The following is a 22,965-nucleotide window of genomic DNA, read 5'->3' on the forward strand; positions in this document are numbered from 1 at the left end:
AGTTCCTTCCCTTGAGGGAAGGAACCAAAGACAGGAGAAGGTAAGGATCAAGGTATTTTTGGAAAGATTACCTATATATAAATAGAAAGGTAAGGAGTTAGAAGGGGCTTGATGTGTGCAGCCAGGGCTTGTCAGTACATTTGTCTTTCTGCACATGGTCAGTGCAGTCTGTCCTGTCTCCTCATTAAACTTTATTTCCAACTACTGTCCTGGGAAGTTACTCTCTATTTTGTGGCTCTGTGTGTGTTCAGAGCTCTGAGTCATCTGTATCTTTCTCATGCTTTCCACTCATTCCCCCCCCCCCCCCCCCCCGATTGAGCCAAGAGCTGAAAAAAAGACAAGCAACAGAAAAATAAACACGGTGAACCTAAAAAATGCTTTGGCAACAACGAGCTCAATCAGCTTTTTACTCAGCACCCCAAATACCAGTCAAGTTCTTTCTGTGCAAATCAGTCACTCACCAATTCCCTTATTTACAAAAATGCCTTATGATCAGAAAAAGTTGCTGCACTTTTATGCATTTCACTTTCTTTTTTGTACAATGAAATGTCCTGCATTTTTGCAAAAAACGCCGGAGCATTAAGTAGAGAAATAAAGGTCACCTTAACCAGCATATAAACCATCAGGTTTAAGTGCCATTATGTTTTCCAGAGCACAGAGCAGAGAAAAAGGGGAGTCAACAAACTGCAGCACACACATCACTGTGTGCAATTATACAAGCAATACGTAACGTGTTCTAATTACTTTGCACTGATACCAGACTTTATTGTATTCCAAATTCTCTATCAAAGAGTTGTCAGCCCACTCCAGGTGCCTTTTAAAAGCCAGAGCTATTCCACTCCATTAAGTGTTACCCCCTCTGGAAGATAATGGTATTTACAGACACCACAATGTTCAAAGAAAACTTTAAGAAGTCTTTCCAGACCTCACATTTGCTGGATGGCTGGAAGTGCCACGGTACTGGCAGCATCTCCCTTAGCCCTGAACCAGAAGAATGTTTCTAGACTGCATATGATCAGTAGCTATTGATGCTGAACCATCCAAATTACACTGCACAGCGTGCTGCCCCAGCTGTGGGTGAGCAATGACTGTCACCAACAGGGACCATGGAGCTGGGGCAGTGACATTTGTGACTAATTAAAACCAGAAGGCAGCCCCAGTTGCTGTTGATTATCAGACCCACACAGACAGGAGTGCCATATCCCCAGAGTGTGACCATTCAGCAGCTCTTTGATCAGGCAGAGATTAAGGATATGTGGGAAATTTGCAGTTAACAGCCTTAGGAATCCATCTGCAGCAGCTGTGGAGATGCTGGGAAACTGGAGTGGGAGGGATGCAGCTGATGGGTTAAGTAAAAAGTAATTAGGTGCACAAGGGTGGGTGCTGCCACACTGGACTTGCTGCACTAAGGGAAGGGGCTGCCACTGACCTGGCAGCTGATGAGGATAATCAAGTTGATGGGATATATGGATCAGGTGGGTAGGCACCCCTGTACCTCAACAGCATGACATCTCGGCAGACACTGTCACTCAATGCAACCAAAAATCATTCTGAAGACCTTGGGGTAATGGAATCTCAAGGAATGGGAATCTCATCTCCAACAAACTGTGCAGTTGGTAAACACAAAACATCTGGAGTTGTTTAGGGAACTCTGAAGGGGAAAGGACACAGAACCCTGGGTCAGGTGTGCTGCTGGGAGAGCTCCAGCCTGTACCTGACATGATGCTGGAAGAATTCTTCAGAGAAATTTTGATGGAGTCCATGTATCACGTGGTGAAAATAAGGGAATATAAGACTTGGAAAGTCTTTATATGCTGTAAATGACTATTAAATGTGGGTTAAAGCAAAGACAAAGCCAGACACCTCAGAGGGCACAGTTAAAGGGGTAAGACAAAACAGACAGAAGCTATAGCAAATTTTCGTGCAATAAGGAAAACAGTTTACCCACCCAAGAGTGGTCAAGTTTTGGAAGAGGCTGGCCAGGCTGTGGAATCTCCATTCTGGGTCAATACCCCGGGCCAGACTGTACCCCCATCAGATCCCCAAGCCCAAAGTGTCACTCACCACAATCCCTGCCTTGATCATATAATTGGCTCAAGTAGGTGTAACCTGAAAGATTCAGCTGATGAATCTCCCACCCCAGACACAGCCAGCGTGGGAGATTAAGCTTAGTTTGTACCAGTGACAGTGTGTCCAGCAGGACCAGGGAAGTGATGATTCTTCCCTGGTACTTGGCACTGGGGAGGCCTCGAGTGCTGTGTCCAGTTCTGGGTCCCTCAATTCAGGAAGGACATGGAGGGGCTGGAGCGGGTCCAGAGAAGGACAACAAAGTTGGGGAGGGGTCTGGAGCCCATGTCCTTTGAGGAGCTGCTGAGGAAGCTGGGGGTGTTTAGTCTGGAGAAAAGGAGGGTCAGGGGGAGACCTTGTCACTCTACAACCCCCCAACAGGAGGGTGTAGCTAAGTGGGGGTCGGGCTTTTCTCCCAGGTAGCAAGTGTCAGGACAGGGGGACATATAGACTTCAGCTGCGCCAGAGGAGGTTCAGGTTGGACATTAGGAAGAATTTCTGCACAGAAAACATGATTAGACATAGGAATGCTCTGCCCAGGGAGCTGGTGGAGTCACTGTCTCCGGAGGTGTTTAAGGGAAGACTGGATGTGGCACTAGTTGACACGGTGGTGTTGGGTCACAGGTTGGACTTGATCTCAGTAGTCTATTCCAACCTGTGATAAACAAAGTCTCGAGTTTCTATAAGTTTCTAATAATAGTTTATTATATGGTAAAAGCAAGCAGCCAGCTGGGTGACAGAAATGGGACCAGTTTCCCAAATCTGCACACCCCTACTACAGGGTACATTTAGTATTTATCTTAGCTACTTTGTGCATATTAATTATATCATATACATATACATTCTACAGGTTTTTGCTAAGTATTTAATATATGGGTTTTCTTACAGCTAAAGCTAAAAGGGTTATCTCTACAACCAGTCATAATTCATGCATTCTTGGATGAACAGGCGCCTAAAGATTTAAAGTTCTACTATATTTTATTCTTAGGATAGTAAGGAAGTTTTAGGCCTCTTGATCTTGTGAGGGTCTGTTTTATTTCTTTATGGGGGTGTAATTAAGTTTTACAATCAGTTTGTTTTATGTTGATGTAATCACCCATTTGTTTCACGAATCACGATTATTTATATATCACAAACCTAAACAGTTCTGTGATTCTCTGACTTAAAAGCTGCTAAGATAATTAATGAATTAGTTTGTTTTATACAAAAGGAACACATATAGTTAAAAGTCGCTCTAGCACAGGAGTATTCGACAGCAAATAACTACATACGCTTCTTAAAGACAGAAATAATCCTAAATCCGTTCCCTCGCTGAGATTTGAACATCCTTTCTCTCTCCTTCTAATTTTTTTTTTTTGGGGGGGGTAAATTTAAAGCAACCACAGAGGCTCTCGCCCAGCTGCTACACCGCGAGCTCTCGGAATCCGAAGTCTACTCGGCTTCCTTCCTTCCTCCCTTCCTTCCCAGGGGGAGGAGTTCTCCCAGCTTCCTATGACATGGTCTCCACAGCAACATCCCTGCGGGAGCCGGCCCGGCACAGCCGCCCCGAGGAGCTGCGATGCCGCCGGGCTCCGGGGAGTTGGGAGGAGAAGTAAAAAACATCCTCCCCCCACGAGCAGGGTTTGGGCTAAAAGATGGACAACTCCTTTGTGGAAGAAGTGGCCGCATCACTGGTGAGAGAATTTCTCAGTAGAAAGGTAACTCCTCTTGATTCTTCTCCAGCTTAGCCCAAATGAGAACGACACGTGGGAAGTGTTAAGAGCTAAAAAAAAGAAATTGAGGGATGCTGGGAGGGAGGAAGTATATTCCAGGGTGAAAGCAGCTGGAGCTGAAGGGTAACAGCTTCTCGGGTGAGTTGCTGAACTACATTTCCCAGAGTGCCTTGTTATTCCTGACGATGGAAGCAGCTTCCTCTCGGTCTGAGAAAGCCCCATCCTTGCTCACACATGCCTGCGAAACTTAAATTAACAATCACGGTTTCAGTGTTTTTTTTTTTTTTTTTTTTTTTTTTGTGTTTTGGTTTGGTTTGGTTTTTGTTTTGTTTGTTTGTTTGGTTTTGTTTTGTTTGGGTTTTGTTTGTTTGGGTTTTTTGTGTTGTTTGTTTGTTTGTTTCGGTTTTTTTCCCCCCTATTAACTGTCTATTTTGTTGTTATCCTTGTGTTTACAAGAGGCATACAGAGCCTCCCAGGACAAATATTTAGGTGGTGGTGGTGGGAAAAAGGCAAAAGGTAACAGCTCTAGAGAAACTGGTTACCTGTGACTTTCCCCCAGTTTTCAGCAATAACTCGTCAGAAAGCAGATTTACTTGGGGGGGAAGGAGACAGGGAGAAGGGGAGGAAAGAGGCCACTGTACTTTTCTTAATGCTGTAAAGGAAACTTTGGACCACACGTGAGTGTAGGGAGTGTGGGACTGAGCAGATGAAAAGGCACCTTCACATTTCCAGGTGACAGTACCTACTGTATTTATGTTCAGTCCTAAGGAAATACTACTGATGTCACACCCCCATTCGGACTGTGACACCCCCAGTGTCAGGAATGAGTTAGCTTGTATCAGAAATTAAAACAGCCACTGTCTTATTAAGTGCTACACAAACCTCAATCTCACGTTTTGCATCCCGTCTCCAAATTCGTATTTTCAACCCTGGGGTCAAAACAAGGGGCACTGCTTCCCTCCAAACCTCTCCTACACATCAGAGCCAGCTGTGATAATGATCCTTTATTTACCACAACCTTGTCCTTAGTTCCCTAAATCTGAGCCAGACACTCCATCTGCAGAAAAACAAATCCTTTTCTTGTAACAATAACCCTTCATGGAAGGAATTGGGGCTTTCTCTCTCAAAACAGTAGTCTTGTGTTGTACCATTAGTTGGGTTAAGGCACAGGTTCTCAGGGTCACCTGGTTATTGATTACTGCCATGCACAAGCTTCATGTTACATCCAACAAAATCCAGAATAAAAGGTTTGGTAACTGACACTTTTCCTTCTCAGGGTTTGAAGAAAACCATCGCCATCATGGACCGGGAGCTTCCACGTTCTGAGCTCAGCATCAATAACAGGAATGAGCTTCGGAATGTCCTGCATCTGCACTCCTTGTACAAGCAGAACAAGGTAAGGGAGTACATGGTGCTTCCCAAATTGTGGAAGTACCTTTACATGCCCATTTCTATTAGTAACTTTATATACAACACAGCACATAAAAATTAAACTTCTAGCATTTATTATCCTTTGAAATGTAATGTAGACAGCAATAGCTGATGACAGGGACATCAGTGGGTGATATCCATCTCCAGTTCACTCATGACTTAAGGTACCACAATGCCTTTGATAAGCAGCATGAGGCAGTCCTGTTATAAGTCACCTCAAAAAATCCTCCCAGTGTAGAAAAGAAGTGTTCTGACACAGTTACCACCCTTTGCAATGTTTAGCTAAAGTGAGGGTAAAAAATGACTGTAACACATTGTTTTTATTGTATCATGCTTAATTCATTTAACACAGCAGGACCTTCAAGCTCTTAACCTTCTCTAGCTGACATCTTCCATTTTCCTGGGTTGTTTGTACTGTCACATCTGGGGTACACACATGGAAATAGTTAATATGTTCAGTTACTGCACAGGTTAAAAAGGATATCCTGTCTTAGGCTGCAGTAAGACTAACAAAGCATTTCAATAGTCACCAAGAACTCCGTTTTTCTTTTGGGAAAGGCAAAGGAGAACCCACTGAAAACACTTCTTGAAATTATTACTAATTACTTCCTCGAACACCGTGGGACTTCCAGGAGCACTGGTTCCAGTTCTACTCTGTCAGCTCCTCAGAGTAAGAGCTCAACATCCCATCCACCCGACCTCTTGGATGAGGATCATGTGCATGGGAATGCCATTACACTTGATGAAAGCAAAACTCAAGCTTCCAGGTACAGTCTGTTTTATTTCTCTTTGTCCTGTGTCTTCCCTTATTTTTAAATAATTTTTATTCCCTTATTATTCCTAATATTATTTTAAAATAATATTTATTCCCTTAGTATTTCCCTTATTTTTAAATTAAGGGAAATAGTGTTAAAAATTTTATCATTTATACCTTCACCTACATTACCTTTTATTAATTATCCTAGTAGCACAAAGCTTACGTATACAGATTATTAAAATCTCCTGTGCAAGCCACCCTTCAAAAATGGTCTTTTATGTTCCCTACCAATTATGAAGATTGATAATCTCAATTACATCTTTTAGTCACTGAAAGACATAGAAATGTGAGCTTTCATGCCATATAAATTGGAAATACTCACATTGAAGCATGTTTGGATGTGAAACAAAGCACCTACGCTCAAACTGCAGGTATATTCATGCCTTACATAGAAGCAAGGCTTAATGTTTTAAATTCAGCGTTGTTACAGATAGTGTAGGTTGTTTTCATCTTGCAGAATACCTGAAAACAGTATGTAACCACGTTTTTCATGTATTAGTGCCTCAGGGAGGACTAACAGCCCCGTGCTTCCACAGAGAGCTTTTAAAATTGGCACAAAAGTGTAATTTACCTTCCCAGCTTGCTCTCCTAGGGAATTAATCAGATTTTATTCCTCATCCTAAACACATGTTCAAAGCAGCTAAATCTGAGTGTCAGTGCTTGAAAAAAACCCACCAACTCATTTTAGTAGGGGAAGAAAGCCAAGATGTTTTAAGTTGGGCTTTGAAGCAACATTTGAGAAGGAGGCAGGGCAAAGGAATCAACTTTTTTTCCTCTTTTCTTTTTTTCTTCCTCTTTTTCCCCCCCCTTTTCTCTATGGATTTGTCCTGCAGAGGAGTCCCTGACACTGCTCTCTGAGGGCACAGCAGGACCAGCACCATTAACTGGCCCCTGCACTCCCTCTACAGCAAAGTGGCACTGACGCCCCCTCCTAGGAAATCATGGAATCCCAGAATGGTTTGGGTCGAAGGGACCTTAAAGACCATCCAGTTCCAACCCCCTGCCATGGGCAGGGACACCTTCCACTAGCCCAGGTTGCTCCAAGCCCTGTCCAACCTGGCCTTGGACACCTCCAGGGCTGGGGCAGCCACAGCTTCTCTGGGCAACCTGTGCCAGGGCCTCCCCACCCTCACAGGGAAGAATTTCTTTTGTGTATCTCACCTAAATTTCCCCTCTTTCAGTTTGAACCCATTACATATCAAAATCAGTAAGCATAAGAGTGAAGTGTTATACATATTATAACCAGTTGTGACATATAAAAGTGACACTGAAATAATGTCCTGAAGACCTACATACAGATGTTTAAGTGAAAGGTGACTGTATTTGAGTGCCATTTCTAGATAAAATATAAGTTAATTTGACAGCAGTGCTTTACTTTGCCAAGTAGATGTCTTCATTAACTTAATGGTGCATTATTTTGCTGTCTCAAGCTCCTCCTTTTTCTTCCTTGTAGATATGATGTCGAGAATCCACTGGATAAAATTCCTTCATCCAGAAGACATCAGCACAGAAGTGAAAAGTGCCACACAGGAACAACACCCAACAGCCACTTACCCTCTGATGGGGACAAAAAGTTAAAAGATAGTCAAGAAGATTTAAAAGCAGCGACGATTTCCGAGGAGACGAAATCCACAGTGAAGGAGAAGTCAAAGCTCAGGTCTGGTCTCATTGCCAGAGGAATGATGGCTGGACCAGTAGCAAGTTCACCAGAGGTGATTCCCAGCACTTACAAAATATTTGGCTTGCCATGGATTTTTTTATCTAACCTTCTGCAATGAAGTCATTTGCAGATAATATTGAAATGACTCCTGCATGTTAATCCATGAAATCTGCAGGCTGAAAAGATGTGGTAGGTTAGGGAGGTTGTTCTGGTTAATTCAGAAATTCAAACTGTTTCAGGTATAACCACTGCAGGCAACTACCCCCTGCATGCCTGTGATTTTGGTCACCAATTCCTTTATAAATCTTTCCCATTCTTGATAATTCTTGATAGATTGGATTTTCCATTTTCCTGGGAAAATTGCTTCTTTTTTTACCTTCACAGTATCTGTTGTACTCAGGTTTTTCCAAAACTTCCCATTTAATCAGTAGCAGTTTGGAACTGAAAACTGCTTTCAGTTAGAAATATGTTTCTGAGTTGATCAAATCATCAGACCATATTCCAGCAATAAATGTTTTCAAAACAGTTAAAAGACTTGCCTACTTTTTTTTCCTTCATGCTCCTTTTATATAGACAGGGACTTTCCCTGTGTAAAATTAAGCTTGCAATAGTGAGAAATTTAAATATTCTAGGTATATAATTTAGATAATACTGAAGAGCATATGGAAGTTAAATTAATTAGTTGGATTTTTCTATATATGTCTTGATTTGGAAATAAGGACTAGATACCTGTGGTGGGCAGTCTTTCCAGTAAAATATCTTATATGTTTTGGTTTCTTGAGTTGGATATAACCCCAAAGTTAAGGTTTTAGGAAGTATTTAGTTGATGCCATTGGGTAAAAGAAAGCTGTTTTTAATTGTGTAGGTCCTCTTTAATACTGTTCAAAATTTAAGTGAATTTTAAGTGTGTCTTTATTTATTATCAATTTTTTAAAAATCTGATTTACTCTATAACCTGATTCCTACTAGTAAGCAAATTGCTTAGCCCAGAAGTTAGTGCTAGAGCTTTCCTTTGCTTTTCATGTTTATTTAAAGATGGTAAAATTTTAATGTCTGGCTCTTATTTCCAGGATCTCCAAAAAAGGAGGCTTTCAAGAAGATCCACCAGCATAAGCAGCACAGCACAGGTCAAGGGTGAAGAGCATGAAGAACATGACCTGAGAGTCCCAAATACTGATTTTCAGGAAAGCAAAGGATCTCCAACACAAGTAAACGTGGAGTTTGCATCAAAGACTGTGCCAGGCTCACACACGAGTTCAGCCTCTGAAAAACTAAGGAATGTCCCCAAAGATCCAGATGACTTTATTGCCAGGCTGCTGTCTGAGAGAGAGAGGACCAAGACAGAGGAAAGAAAATCAGTTCCAAGCTTTGGTACAGACAGCAGTGAAAAAAGCCTTAAAGTGAGTGCCCCTCACAGGCATTCAGGGTCTGGGAGAGAGAAGAGGGAAAGATCCCTCAAGAAGAGTGAGAGTCGGTTGTCAGGCCACAGGTAAGAGTATTTGTAAGAATATTATGTTAAATTTATTCTCCTGCATTAACTCACATAGATATAGAAATTTTAGGAGAATTTCCTGTGAGCTCCAAATATGTATTTTTCTTTATCTTATACTTTAAATTGATCTTTTTTTAATATATTTTTCTTTCTGTGTAGAATTTAAGAGTGGGAGGCATGGGATGTTGTTTATTTGGGGGTTCCTAAGCAGTAGGACCCAGACTGGGATCTCTCTAAGCTGGCTTTGTAGTGGGGCTGTGACTTGGGTTGGGTTTTGAAATGCTTCAGGTGGAGTCATCCATGAGAGTTGAATGACTCTGGAATTCTGAGTCGCTGCAGGTGCTCTGGATTTGAGCAGTGCAGGGCAGCTGTGCCCTTTCCATGTGGGTATAAAATCTGCACGATAAAATCTGCTGCCTCATTATCCAGCACTTCTCATCACTAGTCCTCAAACACCTTTGAGCATGGGGTGAGTACCAGCCACTCTGCCCCTGCTACAGATGGGAAGGCGGGAGCAGGTGGAGAGAAACCTGCATCCTGCAGGGCACACAGATGTCAGTAGTAAAGTGATGCACAAGGCTCAGGCACCCTGAGAGTTGCTCTTGTTCTCTCCCCGTGCTGGAGGTGAGTGTGTTTTAGAATTAGCAGAAATATCTTTCAGTTTACATCACCTGCTGCTCCATAAACTGAAGGCACATCCCTTTCCATGGGCCATAAAGTAGTATTTCTGTTTTACTAAATTTAACAGCAGCCAGGTTTTGTTGCCTTTTTTTTTAAGTGCTGAAAAAACTTGTTGATACTCTAAAACTGCAGCCGGGTTTTTAAAAATTACTATTGCTACTCTGTTCCCTAATTTAATTTCTTATAAATCTTGAGATACTGTGTGTTGAGGCCCTGTTGAGAAGGAAGCAATTATATATTAGGTCTCTCCACTTTTATGTTAGGGGCTGTGGGATTTAACAAACTGGGGATCTACTGGAGCTAAAAACGGGCCAGGAGTGGTATTTGCTTCCTGTCTGGAACCAAAAACAACTGAAAATAGCCACCAGCATTACACTGTACTAGCTAACTTCATTTGTTCAAGATTATTGAGTAACAGGCCAAAGTTCTACAGTCTGAGGTCTGAAAACTCACAGGAAGTCAGTTTTCCATTATATATTTTACTGGAAAGCTGAGGCATGTCAGGTAGTGGCTGTTCAACTGTTGCTGGACTGGAACTGGTGCCTGCAGACCCATCTTTGATGTTCTACTTCCAGAAGGATTTATTAAGTCTCATGTGATTCCATGTGAATGTGGAGAGCCAGCTCATAAGTCACTGTGGAAGCAGAAGCAACAGGATCTGAGTCCACACAATTCTCATTTCATGAAGGTTGACTGAGTGTGTAATGTAGTGCTGACCCATTGCTTTATCCTTTCCAGTCTCAGGATGGTTTATTGCCTCACATTCAGCATTATTTGAGGTAGAGAACACAGCTTCAGTGGGCTTTGGCAGCTCCCCGACAAAGCTGAGAAGAACAGTTGTGTCCCTGGTCTTTGATAAGCAATATATAGTTCATTATTTATGAGTGTCAAAGGCATAGTGAACTAGATAAAACTTTCTGGGAACACCATGTCTGACCAAGATAACTCTTGTGCTAACTTGACTTGCTAAGTGCTGGGTCCTGCACTTGGGCCACAAAAATTCCATGCAGCACTACAGGCTTGGGAAGAGTGACTGGAAAGCTGTCCCTCGGGAAAGGACCTGGAGGTGCTGGTTGGCAGCAGCTGAACATGAGCCCAGGTGTGCCCAGGTGGCCAAGAGGGCCAGTGGCATCCTGGCCTGGATCAGGAATAGCGTGGCCACAGGACCAAGGCAGTGATTGTCTCCTTGTGCTCAGCACTGGGGAGGCCACACCTTGAATCCTGTGTTTAGTTTTGGGCCCCTCGTGACAAGAAAGACATTTAGGACATGTCCAGAGAAGGGGAAGGGAGCTGGGGAAGGGTCTGGAGCACAAGTCTGGTGAGGAGCAGCTGAGGGGGCTCAGCCTGGAGAAAAGGAGGCTCAGGGGAGATCTTCTCCCTCTCTCCAGCTCCCTGACAAGAGGATGGAGCCAGGTGGGAGTTGGGCTCTTCTCCCAGATAACAAGTGACAGGACCAGAGGAAATGGCCTCAACTCGTGCTGGGGGAGATTTAGATTGGATATTAGGGAAAATTTCTTCACTGGAATGGTGTTCAGGCTTTGGAACAGGCTGCTCAGGGAGGTGGTGGAGTCACCATCCCTGGAAGTGTTCAAAAGGCTGTGATTGTGACCCCTGGGGACAGTGTTTAGTGGTGAACACGGCAGTGCTGGGGTAACAGTTGGGCTCGACGATCTTAGAGATCTTTTCCAACCTTGATGATTCCCTGATTCTGTGATTCACTCAGCTGTACTGATGCACTGAGCTGACATTCCCAAACCTTATGCAGTAATCGTGGAGGGACCTGAAAAGGAGAAACTGGACCATAGTGAGGTGCCCCACTGCCCCAGTTAGTGCTATATGCTGTGATCCCGTGCTCCACTGCTGCAGGAGGTGGTTTGAAATAGTTCCCTTCCTTCAGAGGGCTGGTTTGGTCTCAGCAAAAGCAGCAGAGGGAGCTCTTTCCTAAGCAGAGTCCATGAAATCTGTCTCCAGAGGAATACAGGGACATTCCTGCCAGCTGGTTTGAGTTAAAGCCAGCAGAGCATTTGAATTCCTGCTGAGCTCTGAGCTCCTGAAAACGCTCACAGAAAGCAGCAGGATGCTGATACTCCTGAAGTTAAGTGGAAGGAACAGGGAGTAGAAGTGAGACTCCAAAGAAGCCTTGACAATATAAGGCCTGGCTCTTGCGAGACTTTTCTATCCCTTCAGCCAAATCCTGCAGTGTTTGAGAGCCTTTCAGGATTTGGCCAGAGTGCTTGAGCATTTTGAGGCATGAAAAATTACAATGTGTGAGTGGATATTAGTCTGGATCCTCTTCCATCTTCTGTTACCTGACACCTCTGACATAAATGTTAACCTAAGTATTTAGATGAGTAGCTGAAAATCTCTGTAGAATTAACCACAGCTAGTTCATTCACAGAATCTGCAATTCTGGTTTTGTTTCCCATACAAAGCTAAAGATAAATTTTATTTTTCTTTCTATTTGCTTTACTTTTTCATTCTCTTTTCTCACATGCAAAAAATGCTGTTGTAGCCTAGCCACGGTAAAGGCATCCTGTGTCTACATAGAAGAAAAAGCTGAAGTAAAACCACTGCCATGCTTCAGAAGACAAGCTGAATGTTATTGAATAAATGCTTAGAAACTGAGAGGGCAGGAATACAAAATATCCTGGGGAAATGCAGATGCACAGTATTTTGACTCACATGTTTTAATGAAAGAAATAATAACAGGAGGAACAGAAATTTTTGTTCTCTTGGGTCAATGATAGTTCTTTATGCCATGATTATATTCTTTTCCATGTCATGAGGGATTACTTCATAAAGTATAACATGCTGTAGAGTTTGCATACCTACCCAGATTCTATATACCTTTTTTTTTAGAATAACATTGTTTTTTAATTAATCCAGGAAAAAAACAATATATAGGTGGCAGCAAATCTTCGTGTATCCTCAGCTGTAAGCAAACAGCAGCTGATTTAATTTCTCAATCCATAGAATCACAGAACACCAGGTTGAAAAGGACCTCAAGGATCATCTGGCCCAACCTTTTGGCAAAAGCATTGTCTAGACAAGGCAACCCAGCACCCTGTCCAGCTGAATGTTGAAAGTGTCCAGTGTTTGGGAATCCAGCACTTCCCTGGGGAGATTGTTCCAATGGCTGATTGTTCTCATTGTGAAAAACTTTCCTCTTGTGTCCAGTTGGAATATCCCCAGGAGTAATTTGTACCCATGGCCCCTCATCTTTTCCATGTGACTCCTTGTAGGAAGGGAGTCTCCATCTTCTTTGTAGCCACCCTTTAAATGCTGGAACATGGTGATGTTATACAAAAAGTACCTATAGAATTATGTCAGCAATTCCTCCCTGCTCCTTCATATCAATTTTATTTAACTTAACAAATTAAAAACGACATTTATGTCTCAGTGCCACTTCACTGGAGGATTTGAAACCCCTTCTGGGTAACTTTGATGCTGTCATTTATAGTCCATCCTCAAAGGAGTATTTCTTGCTGTTCCTCTGTTTTTCTTGAGCCCTTGTTCCTCTTAGTTGTGTTTATTGTGTGTGAGGCCAAGTAAAATGTGGATGATTCCCTGCTTTTCAATTTCTTTTATTTTGAGATTTTTCAATGGAATAAAAACTTACATTTAAAAGTACCCAATTCAAGTGACTGATCCAAGATTCCAACTAAAAATTGCCGTATCTGTAGTTGTGATTATCTTCTTAAGCTGCAAGATCCAGAGGAACTTGGGAGAGACGATGTTGAGGGAACAAACTCAGGTCAAAGGTAGCAAACTTAAAGGCTCTGCTGAGTTTTTTAGCCTGGGCACAGCCTTGAAGGGCAGTGAGGAAAGGTTCTCTGTCACCTTTAGTATCCAGAGGTGGGGTTAACCATCTCTGGAGCAGGGCTTGGACCAGGTGACCTCCAGAGGTCCCTTCCAACCTAAATCCATCTGTGATTTTCCTTAATCTGAATCCCCTACAGGAGGGGAGTATTTATCACTAACCTGAGCACACAGACTAAAGAACAAGGATCTGTAGTGCAATGAATTTATGATCTTCAGGAACTGTAAAAAAATAAATGGGTGTTGAAGTTGATGACTGTCCCTGGATTAAAGACTTTCTATTACTTTTCCAGTAAAAAACAGTGTGAATAATGAGACATTTGGGAAGGCTACATGGTATTAGAAGGTCAAGATTTTCCCCTTTCATGTCTTGAGAAAATAAAATTGAGGAAGGCAAGAAAACCCACTTCACAGCCATGGGGAAACAGTTCTTCTGCCTCAGCTACAGAGATGTGTTGCAGTTGTTGCCTCTGCAGCCTCTGAAGTGCTCTCCTAACTTTCCACGCCCCTTAATCCTCTCAGTGCAAGGTGTGGTGGTGCTGTGGAAACCCTCCAGTTTTCAGCTTAATAGTTTCTAAATGTGTAAACCTGTTCTGGTCCCCTGCAGCTCTGCAGGGTGGTGGAACCACCTTTTGCTGAGTTAGATGGGTAGATATTGTCTGTACAGCTCCATCTCACTTCTGATCCTTAAGAATGTGATGCTTGAACTTCTAGTTTTCGTGTATAAACCCAAGTAACTTCCCTCCTCTAATTCTAAGAAAAACAGTGTAAAAACTAGAATCAGAGCACTGAAAGAAGAAAAACAGTGTAAAACTGGAATCAGAAACCCAAGGGAACAAAAGGGCTTTGCAATCAGGACCTGAAGTTAAGGATATCTTGCCAATTTCTGAGAAATTCAGAGGGAATGGCTGTCGGAGAGGCACAGAGAATTGGGAATATCATTACCTCAGAACAAAAATTTCCCCCTGCCATTAAGGAGCAAAAGGATAAAGCAGTGTATCCCATTGTCCGAAGAGATCTGTGACACAGTTTCAGGAGCAGGGAGGATAATTAATCCTCCACTCATCCTTTGACAGTGAACCCTTCTTATCCTGTCCCCCTGACTGCGTCTGCCATCCCCTCCTCTGCTGTGCCATCAGCCTTGGCCGCAAACTCACTGTGAGCTCGTGGTTTCCTTCCAGCAGTCTGCCAGGCCAGATGGATATTTCAGACAGCAGGGACTGGTTTATGACTGTGGAGCTTGGCTTCAGATCCTGTTTCCAACCAAAACCTGAGTATCTCTGATGCACTTCGTCTCCGCCACCAGGAACGCGAGTGCCAGCGAGTTCAGAGCCAGGGTTTCTCTTCCTGCATTAGTGTCTCAGCTGAGTTCACCTTAGCTGGGCACTGTTAAGTGCTTCCCGTTCCCAAAATATCCCTCACTGTTTGGTGATGAGCCTTTTTCTAGCAGTGCTCTGCATTCTAACACAAGTAGGGTTGGGTTAGGGAATTGCCATAGATACCAAGTTCCTCAGTGGAACATTACTCATATTTCGCAGAATCTTAGAAATTAAAGATGGAAAAGACCTTTTAAGGTCATTTCTTTCTATGGCAGATTAATCATTACTATGTATATGTATTTGCTGTAATACTTTTTCCAGGTTTTGTCTAGTCCAGTGTTAAATGACTCAAGTGACACCTCTCCCCTGATAATATATTCCAGTTTCTAGCAGTCCTTATTATAAGGAAATTTTCTGTTATATACAGCTTGCATTTGCTTTTTTCTATCCTGTTATCCATAGCTAAAGTTGATGTTTGGCTGATGTTTCTGTTTCTTGCTGCATGTTCACCTCTGTTAAAATACTCCAAATATTTTTCGTGTTCCTTTAGGCACTTTTTGTCTAAAGCTTGTATTGTCTGCCTGTGCTTTTATCTTTCCTGCTCTGAATTTTTGCTGTTGTTTTTTTCTGTTAGGTTTTATTGAGTTGTTTTGTATTTCCTCCATGTATTTAATGTGTTCCTATGGAAAATGTACCTCCCTTCAACTCTCTGATTTCTAAGACTGACAAGGAGTAAATGGCTTTACTTGCTTTCTGAATCACCTGTGGATTTCTTCTTCATTACTGGAGACCAGTGCAGGTGAACACATTGTGTTATGGAAAATTCTGCCTCTTCTCTTTCGTATGTTCCAAAAAAAAGAGTCCCTGAAAACTCTTTTTCTGTGGAGATAGGAAATCCTTAGAGCTACAAAATACTAATCTTCTTCAAAGAAATCCTTAAAATCCTTTAAAAATATATTCAGGGTTGGGATTTTTTTTTTTTATTCTTTTAGGTATCCGACGCTTTCAAAATATTATTATATAAATATTTTAAGGACCATAACTCTTTCAGAATATTATTTTGAAAGTGTTATGGTCCTTAAAGGATTAATATTCGTGCTTTCTGTTATTAACAGGAATAAAAGAGCTTATTTTCTGGGTGATGACCAAGCCAATACCTGTCAGTTATAGATGGTTGGGTGCCTAAAACTGTGAAGATCCTCTCACACATCATTCCCAGCCACAAGCTGAGCTGATCTGCATTAGAACATTGGCAGAGAACACTGACCATGAGTTTCTGAGCAAGTCCAGAGCAGGATTTGATGTTCCCTCAGTCAGCATAAAGCAACAAAGCAGAGCACAAACAAGGAGGTTTCTGGGCTGCACTGATGATAAGTCCTGACCCACTGAAACGGGAAAATACGGTTCTGTTCAAGGTTAATAAATGAATATCACATTTCATGAGGAATCCTAATCAACATTCCAGATTTAAGACTTTTTTTTTCTATATAAAATTGAATTTCCAACTCAAAGGAAAAAATAGTTCCAGCAAAGTTGTGTAATGTAGGGTTGGCTCCAGTCTTTCCTACCGTGCGTTTTGGTGTAAAAGTAGGTTTTCTAGGAATAGTGAATACTGTAGTGTGGGTCATAATATTTCAGTGTTATGTATGAAATTGGTGTGTTAGATGAGATGGCTTTGTCTAAAATAATACCTGGCAATTTGGGAAGTAATAAAGCTTTGGTCCTGGGGGCTGCTGAGCAGCTCCTAAAAGTCCTCATCACCTTGAGAGCCTGTTGTGTGGAATGAGGCCTGAGCTCACATGGCCATGGAGTGATAAGCTAGATCCTGTTTAAAATCAGCCAGAAAAACCTCACTAATTCCAGCATCTTCCAGCATCCTCAGTGTGTGTGAGCAACATCTGAGGAATTAATTCCATTTTTCCCACTAGGAGAGGAAGAGGATGTATTGGGCAATGGTGGCATTTCTAGGAAACGGGAGTTTAGTCAGAGTGCAACATTTCAGATAAAAGGATGGAAAGGAATGCGGGGTTGGAGCAGCCTAAGAGTAAATTCCCTTTGCCTGTTTCCTTCCACCTTTGTCTGGGATCTGTCCATAGCACCAGGCATTGTCCTTAAGCCACACCTGGCAGCATCTCAGGCTTTCCTCAGAGCTTTGGTGTGGCTCTGGAGGCAGGAAGCAGGGTGAGAACAGAGCATTCACACCTTCCCAGAGACACTCAAACCCTCCTGGAGGGGTTTTACTTCCCTTACTCCTTTCCCTTACTCCTGGGAGTAAGTCTTTATTTTACCCTTGCAATTGGAATTCCAAAACTTTGGGCTCATCTCTGGGGAATATGGGTTTAAGGAAAAGAGGCAGAGGTTTGCAAATCACTCAGGAGTGAAAACCTTCAAGTATCTGGAGTTGCATAACACCTTTTGTAACATAATGGTTGGACCGGAAAAAAGAAGCTAAAATAAAATAAAAGTTGTAAACTATCGTGACTTTTGTGCTGTGCCAGTGGATTTATGGCATGGGAGCCTGCGGTGTAACATCTGGGGGGGTTCCAATTGCCCTTTTCAGTATTTTTCCAGCACCCCATAGGAAGAAGCACTTTGCAATTACTGGAAGTGACAAATGGCTCCTGTATCATTTCTTTATTTTTGGAAAGGATGTAAATCTGGAAGGGTCCAGCCCGTTGCCTAAAATGCAGTCAGTCAGTTGAGGATTTGCGTTGCTCGTGCACACATAGAGGGACTTTGGATCTTCTCAGATGTGAGGCAGGAACAGACAGTCGACCTCCTATTTCGCTGGTAGAGTTTCACATCATTTCCATTCACTGTGTCTACACACCAGCTCCAGGGGGAACATGGTAGGAGGCAGCATGTATTCCACCTGGAGTGCTGCATCCAGCCCTAGGGTCCCTGGTGTAGGAAGGACATGGACCTGTTGGAACAACTCCAGAGGAGGCCATGAAGATGATTAGGGTGATGGAGCACCTCTCCTAAGAGGAAAAGCTGAAATAATTGGGTTTATTCAGCCTGGAGAGGAAAAGGCTCTGGGGAAAACTTACTGCGTCGTTTCAGTGCATGAAGGAGCTCCAAAAGAGCTGGAGACAGACTTCAGGGGAGGGCATGGAGTGACAGAACAAGGGGAATGGCTTTAAACTGAAAGAGGACAGGTTTAGATTGGATATTAGGGAGAAATTGTTCCCTGTGAGGGTGGTGAGGCCCTGGTACAGGTTGCCCAGAGAAGCTGTGGATGCCCCATCCCTGGAAGTGTCCAAGGCCAGGTTGGATGGGGCTTGGAGCAAGCCAGGATAGTGGAAGGTGTCCCTGCCCATGGCAGGGGGATGGAACTACATGATCTTGAAGGTCCCTTCCAACCTTAAAAAGTTGTTTGCGGGTAGCACGAGGAATTTTTGTCCTCCTCTTCCTAAGATTCTTTTCCCAGGAGGTCAAATCTCTCCTTGCAGTGACATGTGCTCACCCTTGGCTGTTATCTGTGTTCACCTTTTTTTTTAATAATAAAATGAGATAAGAGAAAAAAGAAGTAAGAGAACTACCCCAGTTTAACAGTTGTTAATAGCTTTCAGGAATTTTTTATTTTTATTTTTGCTAATACCTCTCAGGTTACAGTTTGGGCTGATAAAAATCTGAGGTTTCTGACAGGAAATCGAAGGCCACGAATATTCCACATCCTTAAAAATAAATGGCCTAAAAGCTGAAGGTCAAAGCCAAACAGGGTGTGGGTACTTTATGTGTGGTCAACAGAGCAGAGGGCTCTGTTTACCTCCACAGATGTGAATTGGTTGAGTGTTGAAATCTGGAAACCCTTCTGAGTGCTTTATGTAGTGTCTCAGCTGCTATCCAGTTTTATTTATTGGAATTTTATCTCCATGTTTTATTTCAGTGATACTTGTTTATTTTTCTGGCAACCATTTGGTCAGTTGTATATAATATGATGGTCAGTTCACAGGGGTGGTACTGTGATCCCTGCAAATTCCAGTGTGGGGGTGTTACACCCCAAAACCTTTGGTAGAGCACAGTATGAACAAAGAAGCTCCACTTTTGTTATAGTAAGTCTGGTTTTGTAGATGGAGATAAATATTCATTCATAGCCTGTGGAAGAGTCTTCTGTTCAGGTGAGCCCAACTCATCAGGCATTTCAAACCATCCTGTAGCTCAACCTGTGATTATAATAATTTTATTTGCATGTACAAACCTTATCAGCAAAGGTTTTGAGTTGTCACTACAGTTAATAAAATTCAGCACGACACTTATTCGTGTGTGAGAATCTATTCCTGTTAGAAGTGACCTTTTTCAATGACATGTTTTTCATTTACCTGTTTTATGTCTGTCAATGAGCTGTCTGCTCACAAATTGACTTTTCATACTGCTAATGTGCAGATACAGGTCTTCACTAAAAATGAAATTTGGAGAAATTAAGTGTCTGACCTCTGTTACTTTTGCCAGCCAGACTTGCAAACATGGCAGAATTTATTTGAAAGGTTTTTTTCCCATAGAAATGTATTGCCTGGCATTGGTAGCGTTCATGTCCTTTACATCTTTACACTTGCTTTTAATAATTCTGTTTTTATAATCGTGCCCCAAAGCTGCATCACATAGAGTGGCCTTTTTTACCCCTTTGCAGGTAGTAATAGAAGTTAATTTTTTCTTATCTTCTCTCCAGATCTTACTATTCCAAGAATATTGGATGTGTCTGTATGTGGCATAAGACATATACATCCAGTAGAAAAGCTGTTGTAATCAGCCAGTGAAAATAAGTTTTACCACAACAGTCACTGCTGCCCAGTGTTTATTTTTTAAGCCCCTTAGTTTATTTGCCCTCTTGTGTATGTCGGTGTAAATAGGAAATAGTGGAATGTACTTGCATTATTGTGCCAAGAAGTTCCTTCTCTGCGAGTTCAGCTCCTCCGTGTAAATTCAGTTTTCTGCAGTGCATGAAGGTCACATAGGAATGTTCAAATATTTAGAGAAAGTGCTGTATAGTATGTTTAGAATGAAGCATATTTTCTTCCCGCCCCATTTTCCTGCCATGAGGGACGACTTCCCCCTTCCTAAGTGTTCTCACCGTATGGTTTTGACGTGTACAATAAATTTTCCTGGCGCAGTAACCGTCTGCTGACGTGGAAATTGCAATAAACGTCCTGACTGTTTTGAGAAACGCAAGTTCTCCTTAAGGAGGGAACCTACACCTGCAAAAATACCCCACTTAACCAGAAAACACCCGACATCAATCTTGGATGTCAGCGCTTTCCTCAGCCTGGTGGGAATTCTCAGCCCGGAGAATTCAAAGCGCTTTGTGCCCTGGGCTGGGTTCTTCCTGGAATGGGGGTAGATCCAACATCTTTTGGACTTGCCAGAGAGCAATAACGTTACAAAAACTGGTGCCAGGTGAGCTGTATGTGAATTGTACCATGGCTGACTGTATCGTTATTTATAAATATTTTCACGTGAAACACTGCCAAGGAGAAGTGTTTTGGGCAGCAGTGAATCAAGGGTGCTAATTTGATGTAGGGAGTGATCCACATGCCTAAACATAGTGCTATAGTGCTATCTGGGACTCTTCAGGTATCCAGGACATGTAATGAAGCAAGGAGATATGGTGCAGTATCTATAGGATACCCAAACAAGCAGAAACTGAGGCCAGAGAGGGAGCTGGAATCTGTAGTGCAGCATTAAGTGTCAAAATCATAGAGTTACAGAATGGTTTGGGTTGGAAGGGATCTTAAAGACCATCTCATTCCAACCCCCTGCCATGGGCAGGGACACCTTCCACTAGACCAGGTTGCTCCAAGCCCCTTCCAGCCTGGCCTTGAAAGGTGTAAAGAGCTATTGCAAAACTAGATAGAAATTGCTTGATGTAGGAGGAACAACATTATCCTCTGGGAAAGAACAGAGAATAGTGTGCAACGTCAGACAAAACAAAAATGTGCAGTTAAATGACATAAGTTGGCTGAAAAACGTTATATTGGCAAATTTAGTGTCATTGAGATCCTTTCCCTGGCCTGGAGAGATGAAAATACCTGGCAAAAGGAAATCTCAGCTGAAACTCAGTTTTAGGAAACTGCAAGGGGAGATCTGATTGTGTTATAAAATATGCCACAGTCAGCTCTATTAAATTCTGTATCACATTGTAAGTACTGGTATGTTCAGTGGGAGCTCAATGTTACTTGTATGTCACTGTAGAAATTTGCTCTCAGACCTCTCATTTATACTGACCTCCTGGGCATCCTATTTATTTTTACCTCAGGTCCCTAGAACATGGGTGATTCACTTCCATTCTACCTTTCCTGAATTGGGCCACCTGCATTTCCTTGCATAAAATTTTTTAACTTATTTATAGATAAAAAGAGAAGCGTTTGTGTTCTTATAGTATCAAATACTATCAGCGAGAAAGGGGCCAAAATGCTTTTAAACTGGGCAGATCCTGAGTGTGGTATGTCTGTGTTCTGTTTTTATTAGTCTTTCATACACTGAAAAGGAAATTAAGTTGATGGAAAGTATGTGATATGACAGCAGTTGTTACTGTAATATTATTGTGCATACAAAGAATGTTGCTGAGGAAATGATTCCATACTATTTTTGAAAGGACTGTCAGTGCAATACCTTTTTTCCAAAGCAAAGGCCAATGAAACAGTATTGCTTTCTGGGAAAAAAAAAAAAAAGGCCATTTTTAGAAATAGTTATTTGAAACTTTTCCTTGGTTCTGTATTAATTTTGGGATGAATTCAACAGGAAGAATAAACCCACCTCATCTCCGAAAATCTAACATTCTATTTCAGTTCTGACTTCACAGCCAAGTTTAAATGCTCGGTCCTTTTAACACTTATTCATAGGAATTTTAACCTGTTAATAATGTAATATAAAATTAAACCACGAGAGCAGTTGAAGAACTGCTACTTATTAGTGGATAAAAAATTACCCCGGTAAAGGAGCCAGTCCAACACCTATTTCCACTTCTATTATTTGGATGTTTCTAGTAGTTTAATTTCTAACTTGAATCTTATCCTGATCCCTTTCAGGGATGTAAATTTTGTTTTATGATCTGATCCTCAAATCACGAATGAAATGAAACTGATGTATTGAAACAGGACTGAAATCCCAAATCCATTACAGGGTATTGCTCCGTCCTGGCTGTTCTTCCTGATGAACTCCTGGAGTTCAGCTTTCTTCCACTGAAAAAGGTTTTGTTCTAAAACCATTTATTTCTTAGACCATATATATACACACACCTCACTAAAAATCATATGCTTGTGTGGGAATGCCCCATATTTCTTATTGATTATTCAAACAACTTTTCTCATTAAAAGCGAACATTTAGTCATTCATTTATTTGTTTAATTTTCATGTAGGAAGTCTCCAACATCCACTGGCTATAAAGAAGACCAAATGAAAGAAGTCCTAGAATTAGGTAAGTTGAGTTTCAGTTTGTCTTTTGCCATCATATTCTTCAGAGCAGCTGTGACCAAGTTGCTTCTTTTGTAACTACTTTTAATTGCATTTTCTATTAACTTCTTGGGTAAGGGTGGGAAAAGAAGTCATTAATATTGATCAGACAAAGTCTGGCTCATGTATTTCTATTTGTCCTTTCTGGCTAAAACTGTATTTTCCTTTTTATGAAGATGGATGACAATGTGTTAATTTTCATACTGGTGACCTCCTGGCACTGAGTGTGCTGGAGGAAGCAATTTTTGTCATCCAACACATTATATGATTTTTCTTTTCTTTCTTTCAGTCAATGTTGAGGATGAAGAAACAACTGGAGAAATTAATAAGAACCCAGACCTTTCAACACTGTACATGCTTCAAATAGTATCCAAGGCAATTGATATTTCCCTTGCAAAAGTAAGGCTAATAATTATGATGGTAAATGCAAATAGGTGTGTGAGAATGTTATTTCAGTTAAGTTGCCCAAAACTGCAGTGGGTTGCTCTGTGTTGTATGTTTATGTAGGATTGAACATG

General features: G+C 41.9%; 1 protein-coding gene across 2 annotated transcripts in view; it reads left to right on the forward strand.

The window, feature by feature from the left end:
- Positions 1-3,536: 3,536 nt before the first annotated feature.
- MINDY4 (MINDY lysine 48 deubiquitinase 4) overlaps positions 3,537-22,965 on the forward strand; it is a 71,409-nt gene continuing 51,980 nt past the window's right edge. Inside the window, exons 1-7 of one of the 2 annotated variants that reach the window (XM_064639314.1) lie at positions 3,537-3,764; positions 5,056-5,175; positions 5,769-5,977; positions 7,481-7,739; positions 8,758-9,176; positions 22,354-22,412; positions 22,737-22,846. In XM_064639314.1, coding sequence (XP_064495384.1) covers positions 3,702-3,764; positions 5,056-5,175; positions 5,769-5,977; positions 7,481-7,739; positions 8,758-9,176; positions 22,354-22,412; positions 22,737-22,846 — 1,239 coding nt within the window. In that variant the 5' untranslated portion in view covers positions 3,537-3,701. The remainder of the gene's footprint in view (positions 3,765-5,055; positions 5,176-5,768; positions 5,978-7,480; positions 7,740-8,757; positions 9,177-22,353; positions 22,413-22,736; positions 22,847-22,965) is intronic. The other variant, XM_064639307.1, reaches the window with a different exon arrangement.

This window comes from Pseudopipra pipra, chromosome 1, assembly GCF_036250125.1.
Source record: "Pseudopipra pipra isolate bDixPip1 chromosome 1, bDixPip1.hap1, whole genome shotgun sequence".
In the NCBI taxonomy this organism is placed as follows: domain Eukaryota; kingdom Metazoa; phylum Chordata; class Aves; order Passeriformes; family Pipridae; genus Pseudopipra; species Pseudopipra pipra.